Below are 24,499 nucleotides of genomic sequence, written 5' to 3'. Positions count from 1 at the left end.
AACGGTAATTTGAACGAAGACATGACACTTTGAAGAATTGAAATAGAGGGATGACCTAAACGCGAATGCCACTCAGACAAAGTGAACTTTTGATTCGACAAGACAATGAGACTCGACAAGGATGAGGAGACCGTCCACTCATAAACACCACCACTAGTTTTTCCGTTGAGTATCGACGCCCCCGTGCTTAGATCCTTCACCTGAAATGAATGCGGAAAGAATTCCACTGAAACATCGTTAGTCTTACAAAGTTGTGAGACCAAAACCAGATTCTTCTTCATTGATGGAACGCACAGCACGTTATCAAATGATAATGAACGAGTAGGATAGGCAACAGATAAAGAACATGTATGGGAGATCGGAAGTCCCGAGCTGTCGCCGATAACTACATCATCACCCCCGGTGTATGGATGATGAAGGGAGAGGTTGTTGAAATCCGAAGTTATGTGATGTGAAGCTCCACTATCCAGCAACCATTGGGATGAGTCATACGAGGGCATGAATGTGTGATTATCACGGGGTTGCCATGGGCGAGGTGAGGGCTGCCAAGGAGTCTGTGCCGGTTGTGCATGACCCGGAGAATCAGAAGCCGAGATGAGCCAAAACTGAGAACAACGTTGGGCACAATGGCCAAACACACCACAAGCTTGGCATTTCCCTTGGTATAACCCCTTGGTGGACCGCGATGTGAGTCGTGACCTCGATAAGGTGGTCGTGGGCATGAGTTGGCTACATTGGCAGTGACCGGAAATGGTGTCGAGGACATTGTTGTTGCAACGGCAAGCTTGGCTTCATGATGGAGGAGTTTTTCATGAGATTCATCAATGGAGATCGCGACATCTTTGGCTTACACGACGTCAACAACCGGCTTGTAGTCCTCCGGTAAGCCACTGATTAGAGCATCCAGAATATCCTCATGGTTGAGAGGTTTTTCAAGAATGGCTAGTTCATTGGCTTTGGTGGTGACATACCGTATGTATTCATCCACCGATTTCCTACCTTTCACACAACGTTTGATTTGGTCGTGTAATTTAAGGAGATGTCCTCTTGAGGGTTTGCCATAGATGTTGGCAATTGTTTTCCATGCTTCTCGAACTGATGTTGACCGAGCGACGAGAGGCTGTAAATTAAGAGAGATTATGCCAAGGATTGCACTAAACAAGAGCCGATCTTGTTGTTTGAAGTTGGCCAGCATTTTTGATCTTGGCCGGAGGGACAATGGTATCGTCGGAGATGAAACAATCAAGCTTGTGGCCTTCAAGGAGTGACCGAATCTGAAGGCTCCTCGTGATATAGTTGGTTGAGATCAATTTTGTCACATTGGTCATGTTTACGGTGAGTAGGTTTTTTGATGGATTACTTGCATCAAAGGTTACGGTAACTGCATCAGTACTGGTGTTGGTTTCATGGGTGGTCATTGGAATTTGACTGGGATTGATCGTCTGTAAGAAAGACGTCATTGGATTTGAAAAAAAAAGGGAGGCGGCTAGGGTTGTCTTTAGACTAATGCTTTGATACCATGATAGTAAAGGAATTCTCGTGATTGCATTAGGTTAAGAATGGTACAAATATATACATACACGTTGAGAGAATAAGGACGAGATTCTAATAACAATCAAATCCTATGACTACGGAAGTTTCCTGATATACAAAGATATTATTCTCTAACAAGAGGAAAGTGGCCAAGTACTAGGATTCTTGTAAGTTTATATATTATTTTATGGGAAAATTCCAAAAAAAAAACCTCAAATTGATGAAATCTACCAAAAACAAACCTCAATTTCTGATTTGACAAATAAATACCTCAATTTGATTAATTTTGCCAAATAAAAACCTTATCGATAACGTCGTTTACTGAGCGTTTAATTATGATGACGTGTATGCATACCTGGAAAACAAAATCCACATAGACAGACACAAATAATCGGTCTAAGTCAAAACCAACATTGCACTAGAAGACGACGTAGCATAAGTGCATAACCAACCGATTTAATATCTAGATTAAACCCTAAAAAAATCCCTAAATTCCAGTCTTCTTCTTGTCGTTTTTTGTGCGCTTCTCTCCGAGGAAGGCGTACGAGGATGTTATCCAAACAAGGCATAGCATAATCGTTTCCTTTTTCGACAACGTATCTGAATCAACCTTTCTCTGGCTTGTCTGAATCGTGCGTCGTCTATAGCAAGTAATCGAATATCCCTAGAAACTCAAAGAAGTCTCGTGTCCCTTCATCGTTCACATCTACCTTCTTCATCGGCAGCGAGATCCTCCTCCGATGGCTAGACCAAGCAGGTATTTTTGTTGAAACTCTAAATCTCTTAAAACCCGAGAAGAAGTCATTGATTCCAAAAAATGACTTTATTGATTCATATTGTTTGTTTTGTTTATGAAGTCTTTGTTTCTTTCTCCACATGTGTAGTGTGAAAAAGAGATATTTATCAACTTTCACATGGCTGGAATGATGCAAATTAAAGATGGACATTACTCTTACATAAGTGATATAGTAGAGAAGAATGTTAGATTCGATCCAGATTTACTGAATTTTTGGTCGTTCCAAGAATTTGTGAAGTCTAGGAAGATTGATGGAAATTTTTTTGAGATGTGGTATAAGCTACCAAATCAACCGTTGGATGAACTGATGATGGTTTCTGAAGATGTAGACTGAGAAATTCGGGAAATGTGATGAAACAGCTATAGCAGGAGGTGCATTAGATGTTGATATAGACAGTGAATTATCGGAACCAAGTCTTGTAGCGGGTGCTCAGGCTAGTGATTATAGAAGGAATCGTGATAATGATGTACTGATTAATGAAAATTTTGTTGATGATATTGCTAATGAGGGTATTGATGAGGATTTTGCTGATTTAGCAGCTGGTTATGATAGTGTTGACGATGTTGATGATCAGGTTATAAGGGATGATGATGTTGGTGAGAATGTGATAAGTGGTGAAGTGTTGGAGAATGATGGATTTGAGGAAAACGATGTTGACATATGATTTGATGAATTTGCAGCCGAGGTTGAAGAAAATATGGCAGATGTGGGTAAAGAGATTGATGTAGATTATGACAGTGAAGCGGAAAATCCCAATGATGATGCATTTCCAACTACCCCATTGAACAGTGAAGATGAATGGAAAGAGTATGAAGCACCTTATAAGGAGAAAAAGGATTCAGAGAAAATTTCAAGACCACCTAATAAATTTCAAATGCCAAAGAAAGATGCTATTTTGTATTTGGGTCAGACATTCAGATCCGGTGAGGAATTCAAAAATTCTTTGTTTAAGTACGTTTTGGATACACAAATGGAGGTAAAAATGACAAGATGGTGTAATTGGAGATACGGCGCTGTGTGTCGTACAGAAGGTTGCCCGTGGCGAGTTTATTATTCAATTGAAAAGCCAATCAATAAGTATATCATCCAGAACATTTGCATAATGCAAATGGATTTGCAAAGATGGTTTCCATGAGGCACATTGGGGAGATGTTTGCTGAAATTCTGAGGAGGACACCATCTTATTCAGCGAAACAAATGCAAGATCAATTGCTTGATCAATATTCTTTAGAAATGTCATTGTTTAAGTGCTTTAAGGCACGGCGTATTGGGTTGCGTATGGTGATGGAAGACCAAATTACTCAGTTTGGTAAACTTTGGGATTATGAAGCGGAGCTTCGTCGATCAAATCCAAACACGACGACGGAAGTAGGAACTGCCTTGGATGATAACGGGAGACAAGTATTTGATAAATTTTATGTTTCTTTTGAGGTTCTCAGAAAGTCTTGAAAGAAGTGTTGTCGCCCAATTATTGGATTATATGGTTGTTTTCTGAAGTGGGATTTAAAAGGAGAGTTGCTAGCTGCAGTTGGTAGAGACGGGAACAATCACATTTATCCGGTAGCTTGGGCTATAGTACGGGTGGAGGATAAATACACATGGGGATGGTTTATATGTAAGTTGAAGGCAGATTTGGATCTTGGTGATGGAGAAAATTTGACAATTATATCTGATAAACAGAAGGTACATAACAAAACTTATTCTATGTTGTAGAACAATGGATGCATTTTGACATCTCTTTGTTTCGTAGGGCTTGGTCAATGCTGTTGTACAAGAGCTTCCATGTGTAGAACATCGTACGTGTGCTGATACGATCTCGGATCGAAATTCTCTAATTAGGCGATGGAACCAACCAAAATTTCAAAATCAACTCGTGATCGAAACCTAGGCCCAGACATTCCAAAGAACCGTCCTAAACCCCTACCAAAATAATGATAGAAACCTAGGCCCAGACATTCTAACGAACCGTCCTAAACCCCTATCAAACCAGGACTAGAAATATCGGTATCGCGAAGACGCCACAAACGCTTATGAGCTAGCGTTTGATAAGTCGGGATGAACGCCACGAACGGAATCACTCCATTCGATAAGTTCAAAGGTTATTTCGATCCGAGATCGTATCATTTGGTATCAGAGCTTGATTCTCTATATTAGGATTATCCTATCTTTCTTTCTTTTCATTTCTATCATTTTTTTTCTTTTGTCGGGTCTCATGTCTTTTTTCGGTCATTCGTTTTTTTGTCAGTTTTAAATCAGATTCATCTCAAGCTTTGAGGGCAAAGCTTTGTTTAAGAGGAGGGGAATGATATGATCCTAGAAGGGTGTGTCCAGAAACTAAAAACAATCGATCATGAACAGATTGTCCGTGTCCAAGAAATCTCGGTTTTCGGACAGATTGAGCGTCACGGAGCAATTCGGTCGTAACTTTGCACTCCAATGTCCAAATGACGTGATTCCAGTTGGAAATGAACCCTGGCTCACTAAGGGTTTGCTTTAAAGAAGTTGAGATCCAATGGAAAAATCTTCAATCCTGGAGAGAGGACGCAATCCACGGTTCAGTCCTGAGAATACAGATTGAGCAGGTTGTCTTGTTTTATTAATAACTTTTGATTGGAGATTCGGATCGCAGTTTCGTTTGAAACAACATAAACTAGACATCCAGATCTTCACGTGGATATAAAGTACATACTATTTGGTCAAGGTTTGGTCCCTCAATCAGTCATTTGAAGACCACGTCCGTTCTAGCTCTAAATCTGATTAATTCGGTCCAAGATCTCTTCAAATCTTGACTTGGACTTGCTCCAATCTTGTTATGGGCTCTTGGTTTTGTTGAGAAATTGGCCCAACAAGAATTATGTCATTCTTGGACCGAATTAATCAGATTTAGAGCTAGAACGGACGTGGTCTTCAAATGACTGATTGAGGGACCAAACCTTGACCAAATAGTATGTACTTTATATCCACGTGAAGATCTGGATGTCTAGTTTATGTTGTTTCAAACGAAACTGCGATCGGAATCTCCAATCAAAAGTTATTAATAAAACAAGACAACCTGCTCAATCTGTATTCTCAGGACTGAACCGTGGATTGCGTCCTCTCTCCAGGATTGAAGATTTTTCCATTGGATCTCAACTTCTTTAAAGCAAACCCTTGGTGAGCCAGGGTTCATTTCCAACTGGAATCACGTCATTTGGACATTGGAGTGCAAAGTTATGACCGAATTGCTCCGTGACGCTCAATCTGTCCGAAAACCGAGATTTCTTGGACACGGACAATCTGTTCATGATCGATTGTTTTTAGTTTCTGGACACACCCTTCTAGGATCATATCATGTGCACGACACATTATACATGAATTGGAAGAAGAAAGGTTTCAAGGAGCTCAATTGTAAACACGTGTGGGGAATATTCACGATGGTCTTTTTAAATATTAGAAATTTTTGAATTTTTTTAATCTGATTTTTTTTATTATTGGTATAGATTGCAACAAATCACTTATACTGATTATTTGTATCTGTCCACGTGGATTTTGTTTTCCACATATTGTTTTCCACATATGCATCCACGTCATCATAATTAAACGATCAATAAACGACTTTATTTTATTGATTGGGTTTTTAATTGGCAAAGTTAATCAAATTGAGGCATTTGTTTGTCAAATTGGAAATTGAGGGTTTTTTTTTTTTGTAGATTTCATCAATTTGAGGTTTTTTTTTAGAATTTTTCCTTCTTTTATTATTGTTTGTTAGAAACTTAATCTTAAATGACATTCTTCATATAATGTATATATATGTTTGGTATTCGAGGATAATTCAGAAAATATTTAGTTTTTATCTGAATTTTGTACAAAAGGTTAAAACAATTTTGTAACTTTTTTATAAATATTAGATATGTTATGATTAATTTTAGAAAAATCAAATTGTCAGTTATAAAAAAAAACAAAAGGTATTTGTGCAATTCTAGTAAATATAAAACGTATGTTTGCATTTATATCGGGGTTTTGAAAAATTGGCAATAGAAATCACAAAAATACGATTATGAATCAGGATTTGTTCTCCATATAATTTCGATATATAAATATCCAAACTCGAATATAAGGTTTGACAATGCGTGATTGAGTAAATAATTCAATAGAACAAATCAATTAATTTTTCTCTTTGTTTTATATCGTAAAAGATGAGAGTAAACAAATAAAATATAAAATGGTATTTAATTCATCGATATTTCTTTCTTTTTATTTTGAATTTTAAAAAAAACTGCTAAGCTAACGGATGAATTATATGTAAAATTTTTCTATTTAGTAAGGAAGAGCACGGTGTGGTGGGAGTCTAAGTAAAAAAGAGAACTCCACACACCAAAAACAAAAGGAAAAATATATCTACAAGTATAGGATTTGTGCATCTAATACAAAAAAAAAAATCATTCACAGAGGTATTGGGTTATCTTGTCCCGAGCAACGTCTCTGCTCAAACGCGCGTCCTGGTCGCACCGCCCCCCTTCGTGCCGCAAAACGCTGATGACGTTTCTGTACGTCAGCAAGTCCTTCTCCACCTTGCCCATCGCCCATTCCAACCGCGATTTCTTCTCCGCCGCCGCGCTGTCCACCGTCTCCTCCATTGATTTCATCACGTCCTCGAATTGATTCACCAAACCGCTGATTTTCGCGACTTCGCTCAACGCAAGACACGTCCCTCGCTCCATCGAAGTAATCGCTGCCTTTTGGCGTTTCAGAGCGTTTCGCGATTTCAGCCATACGGTGGAAATGAAAACACCCAGAGAACCCATCGGCACGAACGAGACGGCGGCTCCCAACGCTGCCAGCACCGGCGGAGCCACCGCTACACCTAAAATAATTTACTATATGTAAGGGTCGTCGCTGGTGAAATCTTTGAAACTCCTAAGATTCTGGAGAGTTTTGCTGAAATTCCCTTCTTCTCTCTTTTCCTCCACGAAACCAGAGAGAATGTGGAGAATTAGGGTTTCTCCAAGATCAGCTTTCCCCAGAGATTTCTTCAGAGATTCACAGAGAACATATAATTCAGCATTTGTGTTGAAGAAATCGTTGGCCAGGTCAAGCAGATCTGGGTTCTTCCGAAGATCCCTGTCGGAAGACAGGAAGAGCTGTCGGACATCTTCGTTCATGGTGTCGATGCAACCGGTTAGTGTGCTGAGAGAATCGTACGACGCTGATCGGATCTTGAGGCCGTTGGAGCTGACGGGCTCTGGGTTTTGTGGTTGGATGGGAACCCTAGAAGAAAGAGAAGGAGACGAAGAGCTCCGTCTCTTCCGCGCCGTCAAGACAGGAATTCTGCGTCGGATACCGAAAATCTTCGACAGCTTTGTCATTCTTCTCCGAAATCAAACACGAAAACAGAAGATCAAGAACAGTACAAGAGCAGAGAATTCAGGAAGGAAGAAGAGCGAGCGAGAGAGAGATCGCAATGTGCGTGGAAGAAGAGAGAGCGAGAGAGAGATCGCAATGCGTATGTAAGAAGAGCGAGAGAGAGCAATGTGTGTGGATTAGCCGTTGCGATCTTGATATTATAGCCTTCGAAATTCCCATTTCTCTCTGTTAATTCAAATTTCAATTTCAAATTGCTAAACGTTCATCTAGATTTTCAATTTTGTGAATCATACGATGCATTTTGTTATTTCAAATTTTCATTTTGTTAATTATTATCTAATAAAACATTAAAAAAATAGAGATAAAAACGGCCCATTTCGGCCCAAACCCCAAAGGCCCCAAGAAGAAGCTCGCGGCGGAGAAGGCGGTCGAATCCATTAAACCCGGCTCCACCGCCGCCTTCTCCGTCGACCGGGCAGGCGAGCTCCCACATCGTCGGCATCCCGAGCTCGAGACGCACGCAGGAGCAGGGAATCCCGCTCCTCTCGTTAGACACGCATCCCCGGATCGATCTCGCCATCGATGGAGCCGACCCGAACCTGGATCTGGCCAGAGGCCGAGGTGGTGCATTTCTCCGGGAGAAGACGATGGAGGCTGAGGCGGTTCATGTGATTTGAATCAAATAAAAGCTGCATGAGATGGAGAGATAAGATTTTTTTTTTTAAAAAAAAAAAGAGAGTGGATTTCGAATTAAGCTTTGAAAGGGGGAGAAAGTTTCTTTCATTAGAGAATGTGTTGCAAAGCGAAGGAATAAAAGAAGAAAAAGGTGTTCAAGAGGTTTTCTTACCAAGAATGAATTATTTTCTTACATCATATTTCTCTTATAAATGGATCAATGATACAGTATAAAAAAGAAAAAAAATAATTATTTGAGAAGACAAAATAATTTATATACGAACTCATGGACGTACTTATATATACATCAAACATACATGACACATTTATCTTATCTTTGAACAAATATATATAAATATTTATACTTTTATAAAAATCGTATATAAATATATAAAATATAAAACTTTCATATAAATATATAAACTTTTTAAAAATTTTATATAAATACTTATACTTTTGAAAATTTTCAAATAAATCCAAAATTCAGATATTTTTTAAATAAAAATAGTAAATTTCGTTAACAAATTTTAAGTTTATTTAGAAATTTTTAAAAAATTTAACTACATTTATAAATTTTTTTTAAAAGTTTAGCTATTTATATAGAAATTTTATAATTTATTTATTTATTTGAGACTTTCATAAAAATTTAGATATTTAAATTTTATTTTTCCTTGTATATTTAAATCTCACCCCATATATTGCTCATATACACTTGCACACTTATCTCTATATATGCAAATTAATTACATTCAATACACATTATATTTTGTTCCCATTATTTTGACATTCTTTAATAATAAAATAGGTCAGTATATATCATTCCCTTCTAATCCATCTACTCTTCAAACTAAACATATTCATCGGTTCATCAAATATTTACGGTTATCATTGTGAAAATATTAGCCAATTAGTTTTCAATTTTGCAGTAAGTGAATTTTGATGATTGTTGACTGGTGGAATCTGATAACTCATATTTCTCTCTACATCTCCAGGGCGTTTTTATAGGATTTATACGGAGATCACATGCATTTGTAGGCATTATAGGCGTGTTTGGCCTCGAAACTCGGTTTGGTCGTGTTTTTTATAGGATTACAGGTCTCGGATGCGATTTGGAGCAAGACGGGAGCAATCTGGAGCTAAAACGATGAAAGAGTCAAGAATTTCCCGCCTTGACTCGGTCCGAGTCAGATACCCCGAGTCAACATGCCCGAGTCAGATACCCCGAGTCAACATGCCCGAGTCAGATACCCCGAGTCAACATGCCCGAGTCAGAAGATTGGTATATATGTGTGTATATATATATGTATGTATATATATATATATGTTTGTACGTGTATGTATATGTATATGTATATATATGTATTGTATGTGAATGTATTTATATATTTCATGTATATCACACGTAAGTTTATATATATAGATATAATACAATATGTATATCTATATATATATGGGAAAATGACATTTTTCTATACCAATTTAGTAAAATGTGACCTTTTCCTACACGAATTTTTAATTTGACAAAAACCTACACTATATTATCAAATGTCCCAAATCCATACACGAATTACCCAATTTTACTGCAATTTACTACACAATGCGAGATGGCGTTAAAATGTCCGTTAATTGCTGACGTGGAAGGCCACGTGGCGGCTGACTGGAAGGCCACATAGAAAATTTTGCCACGTCAGCATGCCACGTCGGATTTTAAAAAAAATTAAAAAAATAAAATAAAAAACTAAAAAAAATACATATATACATACCCATACATACAAATATATTTATATATACATACATACACATATATAAATATATATACATGTATATATATATGTATATATAAACATATGCAATGCATATATATATATATAGGCATACAAAATAAAAATATATATATATATACATACATCTATATGTATATACATATATATTCATATCTATATACAAATACAAATATAAATATATATACTCTTATGTATAAATATATCTATATATATACATAAAAAATAACAAATATACACATATATATACATACATCTATACAAATATATATATATAAATATATTTGTATGTACGTGTATGTATATATATATATATATATATGTATTTTTTATTTTTTATATATATATAAATATATACTTGTATATCAAATTAAAAATTTATATATATATATAAATATATTTGTATGTATGTATATATATTTGTATAGATGTATGTATATATATGTATATATATTTTATGGGAAAATTATATATGTATGTATATATTTATGTGTATATATTTAGTTTAAAAATTTTAAGTTTTATTTTTTAATATTTCTTTTTAAATTTAAATTTAAATTTTGAATTTTAATTTAAAATTTAAAAATTTTATTTTTCAAATTTGTAATTTTGTATTTTTAAAAAAAATTTAAAATTTAAAATTAAAATTTAAAATTTTTAAATTATTTGTATTTTAAATGAAGTTATATATATTTTATTTTGTATGTATATATAGATATATTTATATATAGGAGTATATATATTTATATTTGTATTTGTATATATATATGAATATATATATGCATATACACGTATAGATGTATGTATATATATGTATTTTTTTTATTTTGTATGCATGTATATATATATGCATTGCATATGTTTATATATATATGTATATGTATATATGTATTTATATATGTTTGTATGTATGTGTATATATATATATGTATTTTTTAATTTTTAAATTTTATTTTATTTTCGATTTTAATTTTTTAAATTTTTTAAATTTTTTTATTTTTTATTTTTTATTTATTTTTTTTTCTTTTTATTTTTTAAAATCTGACGTGGCAAAATTTTCTACGTGACCTTCCACGTTAACCGCCACATGGCATTCCACGTCAGCAATTAACGGACATTTTAACACCGTTTCGGATTGTGTAGTAAATTGCAATAAAATTGAGTAATTCGTGTATGGATTTGGGACATTTAACAATATAGTGTAGGTTTTTGTCAAATTAAAAATTCGTATAGGAAAATGTCACATTCTACTAAATTGGTGTAGAAAAATGTCATTTTTTCTATATATATATATTGATTAATGTTAGTGGGTATTTTGGTCATTTAACCAAAACGCAGTAAAACGCTATCGCAATGCAATCTTTTAGTTGCGATTAGAATATTAACGTTTTGTTGCGATTCCAACAATCACTTTTTCAATCGCCTGCAATCCCCAAAATCGCAATCGCTACGGTTGCTGGTGATTGCGTTACCACCAATCATACCCTCTTTGTCTTTGATTGTTAACTTCTCTAACGACATGATGTTGATATGCTTTTATCCTCTAACGTTGGGCTAAATTATTTCTGACGGCTATTTAATTTTAATCGGATCGGTCGGTTCAGATATACATCGATCGACTCAATTAATAACTAAAATAACCGAAGTGAATGCCCATCCCTAGTGCATTCCAAATGAGAGAAGACAAAAGTCAACTTTAAATTGAATGTATTGGTTAATTCACAAATGAGTATCGTTATTGACCACGTAAATATTCGTTTACTTGAATACGTTGTGAAAAAATATTTGTATTAGATAGTCTCAATTACACGAACCAACTAAGTTTAATGATATTATTTTTTTAGAAGAATTAAAAATATAATACAAAATTCATAATCTTTACTGAAAACATATTTTTTTTTTGTTGACGAGTAACTGAGTTTTTAAAATTATAAAAGTTGTATCACCGTCATGTCTAATTTTCGTTCTCCTAATTAAACCTACCATAATAACACCAAGATCAACATATCATGCTGATATTTTGTTTCTGAATGAAAAAAATATTAATGGATACGTTTCTTTCTTTTCATCAATAATGAACAAAACACTTATTGATGATATAGGTGTATAAACGGTTATATTCAGTTTATTCGGTACGGTTAATTCAGATTCGATTTATTCGATTTACGATTATTTTAGGTTCGATTATTTCAAATTTTAAAAAATTATAACCAAACAATTATTTAATTTTAATCGATTTGGTTCGATTCGGATATATATCGGTCGATTCGATTAATAAACAAGATAACTGAACCGAATGTCCACCCCTAGCGCATTCCAAATGAGAGAAGATAAAAGTCAACGTTAAGTTGAATGTAATGGTCAATTCACAAATGCATACCGTTATTGATCGAATATCGCACGTATATATGCGATTACTCGAATACGCTGTAAAAAAAATATATTTGTATTAGATAGTTTGAGTTACACGAACCAACTAAGTTTAATGATATTATTTTTTTAGAAAAATTAAAAATACAAAAAAAACTCATAATTTTCATTACAGAGAATATATATATATATATATATACATATATATATATATTATACATATAGGTTTTTCTATTGATAAGTAACTAAATTTTTAAAAGGGAAAATTTCAAAAAAAAAAACTCGCGCCGCTGCCGCCGTTTCTAGGACTGACCGAAGCTATATGAAAGCAAGCATTCCAGCGAAACAACTTTTTAATTTTGACCAAAAAAACACTGAACTTTTTATTTTATCAAATAAACATTAAACTTTTTAAACGGATCTAAAAAAGTACTGAACTTTTTAAGTGATCCAAAAAATATATGAACTTTTCTGCAATTATAAAAAAACACTGAACTTTTTAGTGATTCAAAAAATACATGAACTTTCTGCGATTGTAAAAAAAAACTAAGTAAAATAATATGACGTGTTTACATCTCTTTGTAACACATCAGTCATTTTGTTTATTTTGACAATCGTAGAAGAGTTAGGTATTTGTTTTGTCAAACTTAAAAAGTTTAATGTTTTTTTGATGAACTAAAAACTTGAGTGTTTTTTAGGAAAAATACTTGAAAATTTCTGAATTTTTAATTTGGTGTAATATTAATTTCTAAACTTGTAGGTGCGTCTATTTATTTCTGAACTTGCATTTTTTAACACAGTATATAACTCGAATCTAGAAATGAATATTTAATTATTTTAGAGAATAAATAATTAAATAAACATAAATTGAAATTCTTACAATTAAGTGTACAATGCCAGAGGAAAGGATGAGAACCGTTACAAGCAAGAAAGACGGAAAAAAGAAGAAGAAAACAAAAACGAGGGCCTAGTCCGGATCGGACCAAAACCTGGTACGACCGGACCAGAGAGTGTTGGTCAGCTGGACCGAAATATGATCCGGGTCGGACCAACTTACACACGGACTGGACAACGGATCAAAGGAAAAATAAAAATTCTGAGTTCCGTGGACCAGAACTTGGCCCGGGTCGGACCAACACAGTCCGACGAACTAGCATAGCGATGAATGGACGAGAAAAATGCAAGAAGAAATAAATTCAGGTCCGGCCCGACGGATCAAGATCTTGGTACGGACGGACCGATAGTGCAAAAAAAAATTGTCGAGCTGACATGTTGAGCCGTAATTATTTTGCGACAAACGTGCCCGATGCGCCACCTGCTTCCACTCATGGGTGTTTAAAACAAAGAGGAACGCCAAAAGAGAAGTGGAAAGGCATAAGGCAAGGTTGGTAGTGAAAGGATACAAACAGAAGTATGGAGTTGATTACGAAGAAGCATTTGCTTCTGTAGCTCGACTGGAAACAGTGAGAATATTGATCTGACTCGCAGTTCAGAAGAGATGGAAGATGTACTAGATGGACGTAAAATCAACGTTCTTGAATGGAAATCTTGAAAAAGAAGTATATATTGAACAACCACCGGGATTTGTTGTTGAGGGACATGAGGAAAAAGTGTACAGGATGAAAAGGGCTCTTTGTGGGCTCAGGCAAGTACCAAGAGTCTGGAATACCAAAATCGATGCTTACTTTGTTAGAGAAGGATTCATGAAGTGTCCACATGAACACTCCACATGAAGATCAAAGGTACTGATGTGTTATTCATACGTCTATATGTGGATGATCTAGTATTCACAGGCAATAACAACACTATGATTCGAGAATTCAAGTAGTCGATGGAGAAAAAGTTTGAGATGACGGATCTGGGTATGATGAGATATTTCTTAGGCATCGAAATACATCAAAGTGAAGGTAACATGTTTATCTTCCAATAGAAATATGCGACTGACAATTTTGTAGAAGTTTTCTATGGATGATTCTTTGCCCATAGACACGTCGGTGGAGTGTGGAACAAGATTGACAAAAGAAGGAGAAGGAAAGCCCATAAACCAGACATATTATAAGTCTTTTGGGTTGCTTGAGATATCTGATTTGTACCCGACCTGATATTTTATATGGAGTAGGGTTGGTTAGTCGGTACATGGAGAATCCAAAGTCTTCCCATCTTGAAGCTGCTAAGTGGATTCTCAGATACATCAAAGGGACAGTTAGTTACGGGTTGTTATATTCATCTAAAGGAGAAGCAACACTCATTGGTTATAGTGATAGTGATTGGGCTGGAAGTTATGATGATCATAAGAGCACTACTCGGTCTGTGTTCTATTTTAGTGATATAGCATTTATTTGGTCTTCAAAGAAGCAATCGATTGTTGCTCTGTCAACATGTGAAGTAGAATATATAGCGAGATCTTCGTGTGTTTGTCATGCTATATGGTTGAGGAAACTTCTTGGAGAATTGATGTTGAAGCAAGAAAATACGAATAGGATTTACGTGGATAATAAATCAGCTATTGCTCTGGCGAAGAACCCTGTTCATCATGAGCGTTCGAAGTATATCGACACACGATTTCATTTCATTCGAGAACATGTCAAGGCTAAAGATGCTGATTTGTTGCATGTGAGTTCATGTGATCAAGTTGCATATATTTTTGCAAAGGCTTTGAAGACGGATGCATTTCAACATTTTTAGAGGCAACTCGGAGTCCAAACTCGAGGAGGAGCAATTTAAGGAAGGCTAATGTTGGAAATTAAACTTGTCCTAGTATTTTGTGTTCTAGATTTGTGTGTTCAAAATATTCCTAGATTTTCAAGAAAATAATTATGCTAAGTTAGACCAAAATTAATCATATGTCATTATGGAGTTTTACCAGAATGTCCTTAGTATTATTATATATAGGTGGGGTTTTGGAGTTTGTAGAACAACAACAAAAATACAAGAAAAACAAAGAAATACAAAGAGTATTCAAAAGTATTTTTTTATACTTCACTTCTCATTATCCATACTTATAAAGTATAAGAAAAAAGTTTAAGCGGTTAGAGGTGATAGTAAAGGAATTCTCTTGATCAACCTAGAATTCTCAGACCCATGATATCTATCTTCCAAATATATATATATCCACCCTTTTACTGCATTAGGATTTAGTGTCACCACCACCACATTATCGCCACCGACCGAAACCGAGTAGAAAATCCAAACCGCATAGCTAGTGAGTGTGTTTATTTGTGTTCCGGTGATTCCCGACGATACATACACGTTGAGAGAATAAGGACGAGATTCTGATAACAATCAGATCCTATGTCTAAGGATGTTTCCTGATATACAAAGATATTATTCTCTAACACGCCTCCTCAAGATGGTGGACTGATGCGTCGCGAACTAGGTTCGGATTTATCTAGTTTTAATTTCCTAGACACGACTTCCGCAAGCATACGGGTCAGTTATAGTACCTAGGGTCGAACTCTGGGGACTCGTCGGGAATCACCGGAACACAAATAAACACACTCACTAGCTATGCGGTTTGGATTTTCTACTCGGTTTCGGTCGGTGGCGATAATGTGGTGGTGGTGACACTAAATCCTAATGCAGTAAAAGGGTGGATATATATATATTTGGAAGATAGATATCATGGGTCTGAGAATTCTAGGTTGTATAAGAATTATTTTTACGGGTTACTTATCATTTCACTGGCTTGGTTTGGAAAATTCAAGGTCATTTATCGAAGATTACCCTCTCGGGTCTCACCTCTCTTCTTAGACGCCTACAATCTACCGATCTCTCGATTCCTAATAGATTGAAGATTCTAAAAGCATGGAGATTCCTATCATAATTTCTAGACAAATTCTTTTATTTTCCAATAGTGATAATCATCTATATGTCACCTTTTCTAGATGATATCTCTATTTTCTGATGCAAGTTTTGTCTATTCGGGTAAATAGTTTCCAGGTTTAATTTCATATCACTATGTAAATTAAACCCTAAAATCATACAATTCAAGTGATCAGCAAGAATTGATGCATTAAGAATCATTCACTCAAACCAAATATCAAACCAGTAATAATCAAAATACCCACACATAAATAAATCCTTAATACAAATTTAAATTCAAAACCTCATGACGGGAGTTCAACACACAAACACAACCAGAGAGAATAACAAGATATCGCACGGAAAAATCCCAGAGAAAGAATAGATAGAGAGAGTTAGAGAGGCTTAGGAATTATGGGCAGCGTGGTCTTCCTCCTCATCTCCTTCTTCTCCTCTGGAACCTCCGTGCGACGCTTGGGTCGGACCTGCAGCTCCTCTCTTGGGTGAAGCTCTCTGTCGATGGCCGTCGAAGCTCTCCCTGCTCTATTCTCTTCTTCTCCTTTTTAAAGAACGCTGTCGTTCTCTCCTTTTTGTTTTAGTGGCGTAAATCAAGGAAATCATGTCTTTCTTTTCGGACGATCGCGATATCGTCGGTGACGATCGTTCGATCGTCACTAGAAAACACAGCTCAGTGGCGGACACGGGCTCCATCGTCATGATCGCACATTTTTGGCCCACGATCGAGCCATCATATTACCACGATGGGTCGATCGCATTTCTGAGAAAATTTTGCGCAGATTTCAATGCACGATCGCCCTATCGTGTGGCTACGATCGCGCTATCGTTGTTGGTTGACACAGTTGTAGTATTTTGCTCATAACTTTCTTCTCCGATGTCCGATTGGAGTGGTCTTAGTGTCTACGCGTAGCTACTGAAAAGAGCTTTCCAATGACATATAGCACATGTGATTTGGGGCTGTATTGAGAAAGTTATGGAGGTCGAAATGTATAACTCTTGCACATTTGATCTGTCCAACTTAATTCCCTTGCAAATGACTCGTTTTTGTCGATTTCTCCAATTCTCCTGCAAAACAACATAAACATCGAAATCAAAGCAAAACTGTATAAAGGATATCTATAAATGTATAAATATCGTGAAATTCAATAGATATCCTATATCAAAATATAACGTTATTTACATGTCATCATGGACCGGAGATGATGCCAATCTTGATACAAAGATCGTGAAATGACGTCCGAGGCAAAGCTTTAGTGAGAGCATCTGCGAACTAATCTTTGGAGCTCACGTGGAGGACTCGCAAGGTACCGGATTCCACTTGGCCCCGAACAAAGAGATAGTCGAGAGCTAAGTGTTTCATCCTAGAGTGGAAGACGGGATTGGCACTGAGATAGGTAGCTCCAATATTGTCGCAGTAGATGTTTGGAACCGATGAGAGTGTGATCCCAAGCTCTGATAGTAAAGATACAAGCCAGCGAATTTCGGCAGAGGTGTTGGCAACCGACCGATACTCCGCCTCCGTTGAAGACCAAGAGTGACCTGGAAGCTTCTTAGAGGACCAGGAAATAGGATGTTTCCCGAGGTAAACAACGAAAGCTCCCGTAGATTTGAGATCGTCGGGATCACCCGCCCAATCAGCATCACTGAACGCATGTAATGCCACAGAGTTCTTGGACGAAAAGAAAATTCCCGCGTGACGAGTTCCACAGAGATAACGTAGCACCTGCTTAGCTGCAGACCAATGAACGTTAGTCGGAGAGTGCATAAACTGAGATAGCTTATTTACCGAGAAGCTGATGTCGGGCCGTATGAGGGACAAGTATTGGAGACTTCCTACAAGTGTCTGAAACTATGCGCCATTCGAGAGTGGTGAACCAATCGTGAGTGTGAGCCTAGAAGTAGAGGCCATAGGAGTTGCAACGGGCTTTGACTCATGCATGTTGTTTCGGTGTAGAAGGTCCGATATATACTTTCATTGGCATAGAAACAACCCTTTTGTGGAACGAGTTGCTTCCACACCAAGAAAGCACGATAGAGGGCCGAGGTCCTTAAGAGAGAATCAGTTGGCTAGGGCTTTGATGAACATCTCAATCTGATTAGGCTTGTTTCCAATGACAATCAAATCATCGACATACACCAATACATGCAGAGGTGGTACGGAGAATGAACAACGAAGCATCGACCATCGAATTTACGAATCTTCGAGCCAAAAGAAAACCCCGTAATTCTGAATACCAAGCCCTCAGTGCTTGTTTTAGTCCATATATGGCCTTGTGAAGCTTACACACAATGGAAGGGCGATCTTGTCAACAAACCCTGGAGGTTGGCTCATATAAACTTCATCCGACAATGTCCCTTGCAAAAAAGCATTGTTTACATCTAACTGATGAATATGCTAATCATTGGTCATCGCGAGCTGAGGACTAGCTGAATGGTCGGGGGTTTAACTACCGGGCTAAAGGTTTCGTGAAAGTCAATTCCCAGACGTTGATGAAACCCCTTCGCCACAAGTCTTGCTTTGTACCGATCAAGAGATCCATCGGGGTTGGTTTTCGTTCGGAAAACCTACTTGCAACCAACGATGTTCATCTTCGAAATAGATGGAACCAATTCCCAAGTGTTGTTGCGTACAAGTGCATTGAACTCAACACTCATAGCCACGCGCCAATGGGGATCACGCAGGGTTTGAGCCACGAACATGGTTCCATGTCAGCCTGCACAAGAGACGTAGTTAGCGTAAGTTTGTTGACTGGTTTGTTGATTCGGTTCTTTCCACGTGTCACCATCGGATGCATGTTCAGTGCAGGAGCCAAAGCAGATTCAGCGGGAGTCTGTGGAGCAGGTTGTGGTGGCGACGAGGACTCCGAGGTGGTGGGCATCTCCAGCACAGATACAGGTGAAGGATGGTTGCTCGAGGTGTCGTCCAACGATACTTGTGCAGTTGGTGGAGTGTATGAGTAAGCCGGAGTGACTGGAAAGACTTGTGAATCGAGAGAGGGAGATTCAAGGGTAGATGAGGACGAGTTTCTGGAGAAATGGGAGAGATCCGAGAAAGGAAATATAGACTCATGAAATACCACATGTCGAGAGACATAGATGAGTAAGTTTGGAGGTCAAGACAAAAAAAGCGCTTTGAGACGTAGAGTAGCCGAGGAAAACACACGAGTTTGATTTTGGAGCAAGCTTGTGTGGTGAGTAAGGACGAATCCATGGGTAACATAAGCACCCGAAGCAACGGAGTTTCTCATAGTTCGGTGATGAGTTAAAGAGAGACGAGAAGGGAGATTTCATAGACAACACGGGAGTGGGTAATTGGTTTATGAGGTAGGTTGCGATTGTGAGAGCAAAGGACCAAAAAGACAAGGGTAGAGACGCATGATGGAGTAAGGAGAGACCGGTTTCAACTATGTGTCTATATTTTCGTTCGGAGATGCCATTATGCTCGGGAGTAGTGGGGGAGACGTATAATGAGAAATACCTTGAGACGGAAGAAAGGTCTTTAAGGCTATGAATTCGCCTCCATTATCGGTATAGAGAGAAATAATTTTTGAAGAAAACTTGTTTTCGACGAGATTTTTGAAGCGAATAAAGGTTTTACGGACTTGGGACTTTTTTTTTAGCGGATATAGCCAAGAATAACGTGTGAAATGGTCAACTTAGAGTACATAATTTTTGAAATCATCCATTGAAATAATCGACGATGTCCAAACATCAGAAAATATGAGTTCAAGAGGACGAGAAGAAGTAATAGTCGATTGATGAAAAGGAAGCTTATGGCTTTTATTTCTTGAACATGAGTCACAAAACAAAAATGTAGAATCCCGAGACAACGGTAATTTGAACGAAGACATGACACTTTGAAGAATTGAAATAGAGGGATGACCTAAACGCGAATGCCACTCAGACAAAGTGAACTTTTGATTCGACAAGACAATGAGACTCGACAAGGATGAGGAGACCGGCCACTCATAAACACCACCACTAGTTTTTCCGTTGAGTATCGACGCCCCCGTGCTTAGGTCCTTCACCTGAAATGAATGCGGAAAGAATTTCACCGAAACATCGTTAGTCTTACAAAGTTGTGAGACCAAAACCAGATTCTTCTTCATTGATGGAACGCACAGCACGTTATCAAATGATAATGAACGAGTAGGATAGGCAACAGATAAAGAACAGGTATGGAAGATCGGAAGTCCCGAGCTGTCGCCGATAACTACATCATCACCCCCGGTGTATGGATGATGAAGGGAGAGGTTGTTGAAATCTGAAGTTATGTGATGTGAAGCTCCACTATCCAGCAACCATTGGGATGAGTCATACGAGGGCATGAATGTGTGATGATCACGGGGTTGCCATGGGCGAGGTGAGGGCTGCCAAGGAGTCTGTGCCGGTTGTGCATGACCCGGAGAATCAGAAGCCGAGATGAGCCAAAACTGAGAACAACGTTGGGCACTATGGCCAAACACACCACAAGCTTGGCATTTCCCTTGGTATAACCCCTTGGTGGAGCAGATCCCGATCGAGTCCATGGTTGACCGCGATGTGAGCCGTGACCTCGATAAGGTGGTCGTGGGCATGAGTTGGCTACATTGGCAGTGACCGGAAATGGTGTCGAGGACATTGTTGTTGCAACGGCAAGCTTGGCTTCATGATGGAGGAGTTTTTCCATGAGATTCATCAATGGAGATCGCGACATCTTTGGCTTGCACGACGTCAACAACCGGCTTGTAGTCCTCCGGTAAGCCACTGATTAGAGCATCCAGAATATCCTCATGGTCGAGAGGTTTTTCAAGAATGGCTAGTTCATTGGCTTTGGTGGTGACATACCGTATGTATTCATCCACCGATTTCGTACCTTTCACACAACGTTTGATTTGGTCGTGTAATTGAAGGAGATGTCCTCTTGAGGGTTTGCCATAGATGTTGGCAATTGTTTTCCATGCTTCTCGAACTGATGTTGACCGAGCGACGAGAGGCTGTGAATTAAGAGAGATTGTGCCAAGGATTGCACTAAACAAGAGCCGATCTTGTTGTTTGAAGTTGGCCAGCATTGTTGATCTTGGCCGGAGCGACAGTGGTATCGTCGGAGATGAAACAATCAAGCTTGTGGCCTTCAAGGAGTGACCGAATCTGAAGGCTCCACGTGATATAGTTGGTTGAGATCAATTTGTCACATTGGTCATGTTTACGGTGAGTAGGTTTTTTGATGGATTACTTGCATCAAAGGTTACGGTAACTGCATCAGTACTGGTGTTGGTTTCATTGGTGGTCTTTGGAATTTGACTGGGATTGATCGTCTGTAAGAAAGACGTCGTTGGATTTGGAAAAAAAGGGAGGTGGCTAGGGTTGTCTTTAGACTAATGCTCTGATACCATGATAGTAAAGGAATTCTCTTGATTGCATTAGGTTAAGAATGGTACAAATATATACATACACGTTGAGAGAATAAGGATGAGATTCTAATAACAATCAAATCCTATGACTAAGGAAGTTTCCTGATATACAAAGATATTATTCTCTAACAAGAGGAAAGTGGCCAAGTACTAGGATTCTTGTAAGTTTATATATTCTTTTATGGGAAAATTCCAAAAAAAAAACCTCAAATTGATGAAATCTACCAAAAACAAACCTCAATTTCTGATTTGACAAATAAATACCTCAATTTGATTAATTTTGCCAAATAAAAACCTTATCGATAACGTCGTTTACTGAGCGTTTAATTATGATGACGTGTATGCATACCTGGAAAACAAAATCCACATAGACAGACACAAATAATCGGGCTAAGTCAAAACCAACATTGCACTAGAAGACGACGTAGCATAAGTGCATAACCAACCGATTTAATATCTAGATTAAACCCTAAAAAAATCCCTAAATTCCAGTCTTCTTCTTGTCGTTTTTTGTGTGCTTCTCTCCGAGGAAGGCGTACGAGGATGTTATCCAAACAAGGCATAGCATAATCGTTTCCTTTTTCGACAACGTATCTGAATCAACCTTTCTCTGGCTTGTCTGAATCGTGCGTCGTCTATAGCAAGTAATCGAATATCCCTAGAAACTCAAAGAAGTCTCGTGTCCCTTCATCGTTCACATCTACCTTCTTCATCGGCAGCGAGATCCTCCTCCGATGGCTAGACCAAGCAGGTATTTTTGTTGAAACTCTAAATCTCTTAAAACCCGAGAAGAAGTCATTGATTCCAAAAAAAAAACGACTTTATTGATTCATATTGTTTGTTTTGTTTATGAAGTCTTTGTTTCTTTCTCCACATGTGTAGTGAAAAAGAGATATTTATCAACTTTCACATGGCTGGAATGATGCAAATTGAAGATGGACATTACTCTTACATAAGTGGTATAGTAGAGAATAATGTTAGATTCGATCCAGATTTACTGAATTTTTGGTCGTTCCAAGAATTTGTGAAGACTAGGAAGATTGATGGAAATTTTTTTGAGATGTGGTATAAGCTACCAAATCAACCGTTGGATGAACTGATGATGGTTTCTGAAGATGTAGACTGAGAAATTCGGGAAATGTGATGAAACAGCTATAGCAGGAGGTGCATTAGATGTTGATATAGACAGTGAATTATCGGAACCAAGTCTTGTAGCGGGTGCTCAGGCTAGTGATTATAGAAGGAATCGTGATAATGATGTACTGATTAACGAAAATTTTGTTGATGATATTGCTAATGAGGGTATTGATGAGGATTTTGCTGATTTAGCAGCTGGTTATGATAGTGTTGACGATGTTGATGATCAGGTTATAAGGGATGATGATGTTGGTGAGAATGTGATAAGTGGTGAAGTGTTGGAGAATGATGGATTTGAGGAAAACGATGTTGACATATGATTTGATGAATTTGCAGCCGAGGTTGAAGAAAATATGGCAGATGTGGGTGAAGAGATTGATGTAGATTATGACAGTGAAGTGGAAAATCCCAATGATGATGCATTTCCAACTACCCCATTGAACAGTGAAGATGAATGGAAAGAGTATGAAGTATCTTATAAGGAGAAAAAGGATTCAGAGAAAATTTCAAGACCACCTAATAAATTTCAAATGCCAAAGAAAGATGCTATTTTGTATTTGGGTCAGACATTAAGATCCGGTGAGGAATTCAAAAATTCTTTGTTTAAGTACGTTTTGGATACACAAATGGATGTAAAAATGACAAGATGGTGTAATTGGAGATATGGCGCTGTGTGTCGTACAGAAGGTTGCCCGTGGTGAGTTTATTGTTCAATTGAAAAGCCAATCAATAAGTATATCATCCAGAACATTCGCATAATGCAAATGGATTTGCAAAGATGGTTTCCATGAGGCACATTGGGGAGATGTTTGCTGAAATTCTGAGGAGGACACCATCTTATTCAGCGAAACAAATGCAAGATCAATTGCTTGATCAATATTCTTTAGAAATGTCATTGTTTAAGTGCTTTAAGGCACGACGTATTGGGTTGCGTATGGTGATGGAAGACCAAATTACTCAGTTTGGTAAACTTTGGGATTATGAAGCGGAGCTTCGTCGATCAAATCCAAACACGACGACGGAAGTAGGAACTGCCTTGGATGATAACGGGAGACAAGTATTTGATAAATTTTATGTTTCTTTTGAGGTTCTCAGAAAGTCTTGGAAGAAGTGTTGTCGCCCAATTATTGGATTATATGGTTGTTTTCTGAAGTGGGATTTAAAAGGAGAGTTGCTAGCTGCAGTTGGGACTTTGTATTGATTCATTGATTTATGAATGCATTATTTTTTCCGTTATACGATTAGCATGTTTGTTGTATTTCGGCATCCTTGAATCATTAGAGAATGATTCTAAACTCCGTAGTCAGTCATCGTTGTGGGAACAATGATGAATTAAGACTAGCATGAGGTGTGATCAATGCATTGGATGCAGATCACAATCATGGGTGCTCGTAAGACGACGTTTGACGCAGCCAAGACACGCCACTCCTCATATCAGATACTCTAAACATCTCAGGTATGAGGATCGAAGAACGAATCGCTGTATGAGATTCAAGTCATGACTCCGTCCATGTGACAATCTCATGTGGGTCATCCAGTCACTCGTTCACAACGAGCACCCATGACTGTGATCTACATCCAATGCGTTGATCACACCTCATGCTAGTCTTCATTCAACATTGTTCCCACAATGATGACTGACTAGGGAGTT

The 24,499-nt window shown here is 37.5% G+C and overlaps 1 protein-coding gene across 2 annotated transcripts in view; it reads right to left on the bottom strand.

Moving 5' to 3' along the window:
- Positions 1-6,627: 6,627 nt before the first annotated feature.
- LOC104809898 (UPF0496 protein At3g57100-like) overlaps positions 6,628-24,499 on the bottom strand; it is a 28,751-nt gene continuing 10,879 nt past the window's right edge. Inside the window, exon 3 of one of the 2 annotated variants that reach the window (XM_010536003.2) lies at positions 6,628-7,173. In XM_010536003.2, coding sequence (XP_010534305.1) covers positions 6,749-7,173 — 425 coding nt within the window. In that variant the 3' untranslated portion in view covers positions 6,628-6,748. The remainder of the gene's footprint in view (positions 7,174-24,499) is intronic. The other variant, XM_010536002.2, reaches the window with a different exon arrangement.

The sequence above is a fragment of the Tarenaya hassleriana genome, unplaced genomic scaffold (genome assembly GCF_000463585.1).
Source record: "Tarenaya hassleriana unplaced genomic scaffold, ASM46358v1 Cleome17, whole genome shotgun sequence".
NCBI lineage: Eukaryota > Viridiplantae > Streptophyta > Magnoliopsida > Brassicales > Cleomaceae > Tarenaya > Tarenaya hassleriana.
The sequence above is the reverse complement of the archived record's forward strand: the minus strand, read 5'-3'. Positions and strand labels throughout refer to the sequence as shown.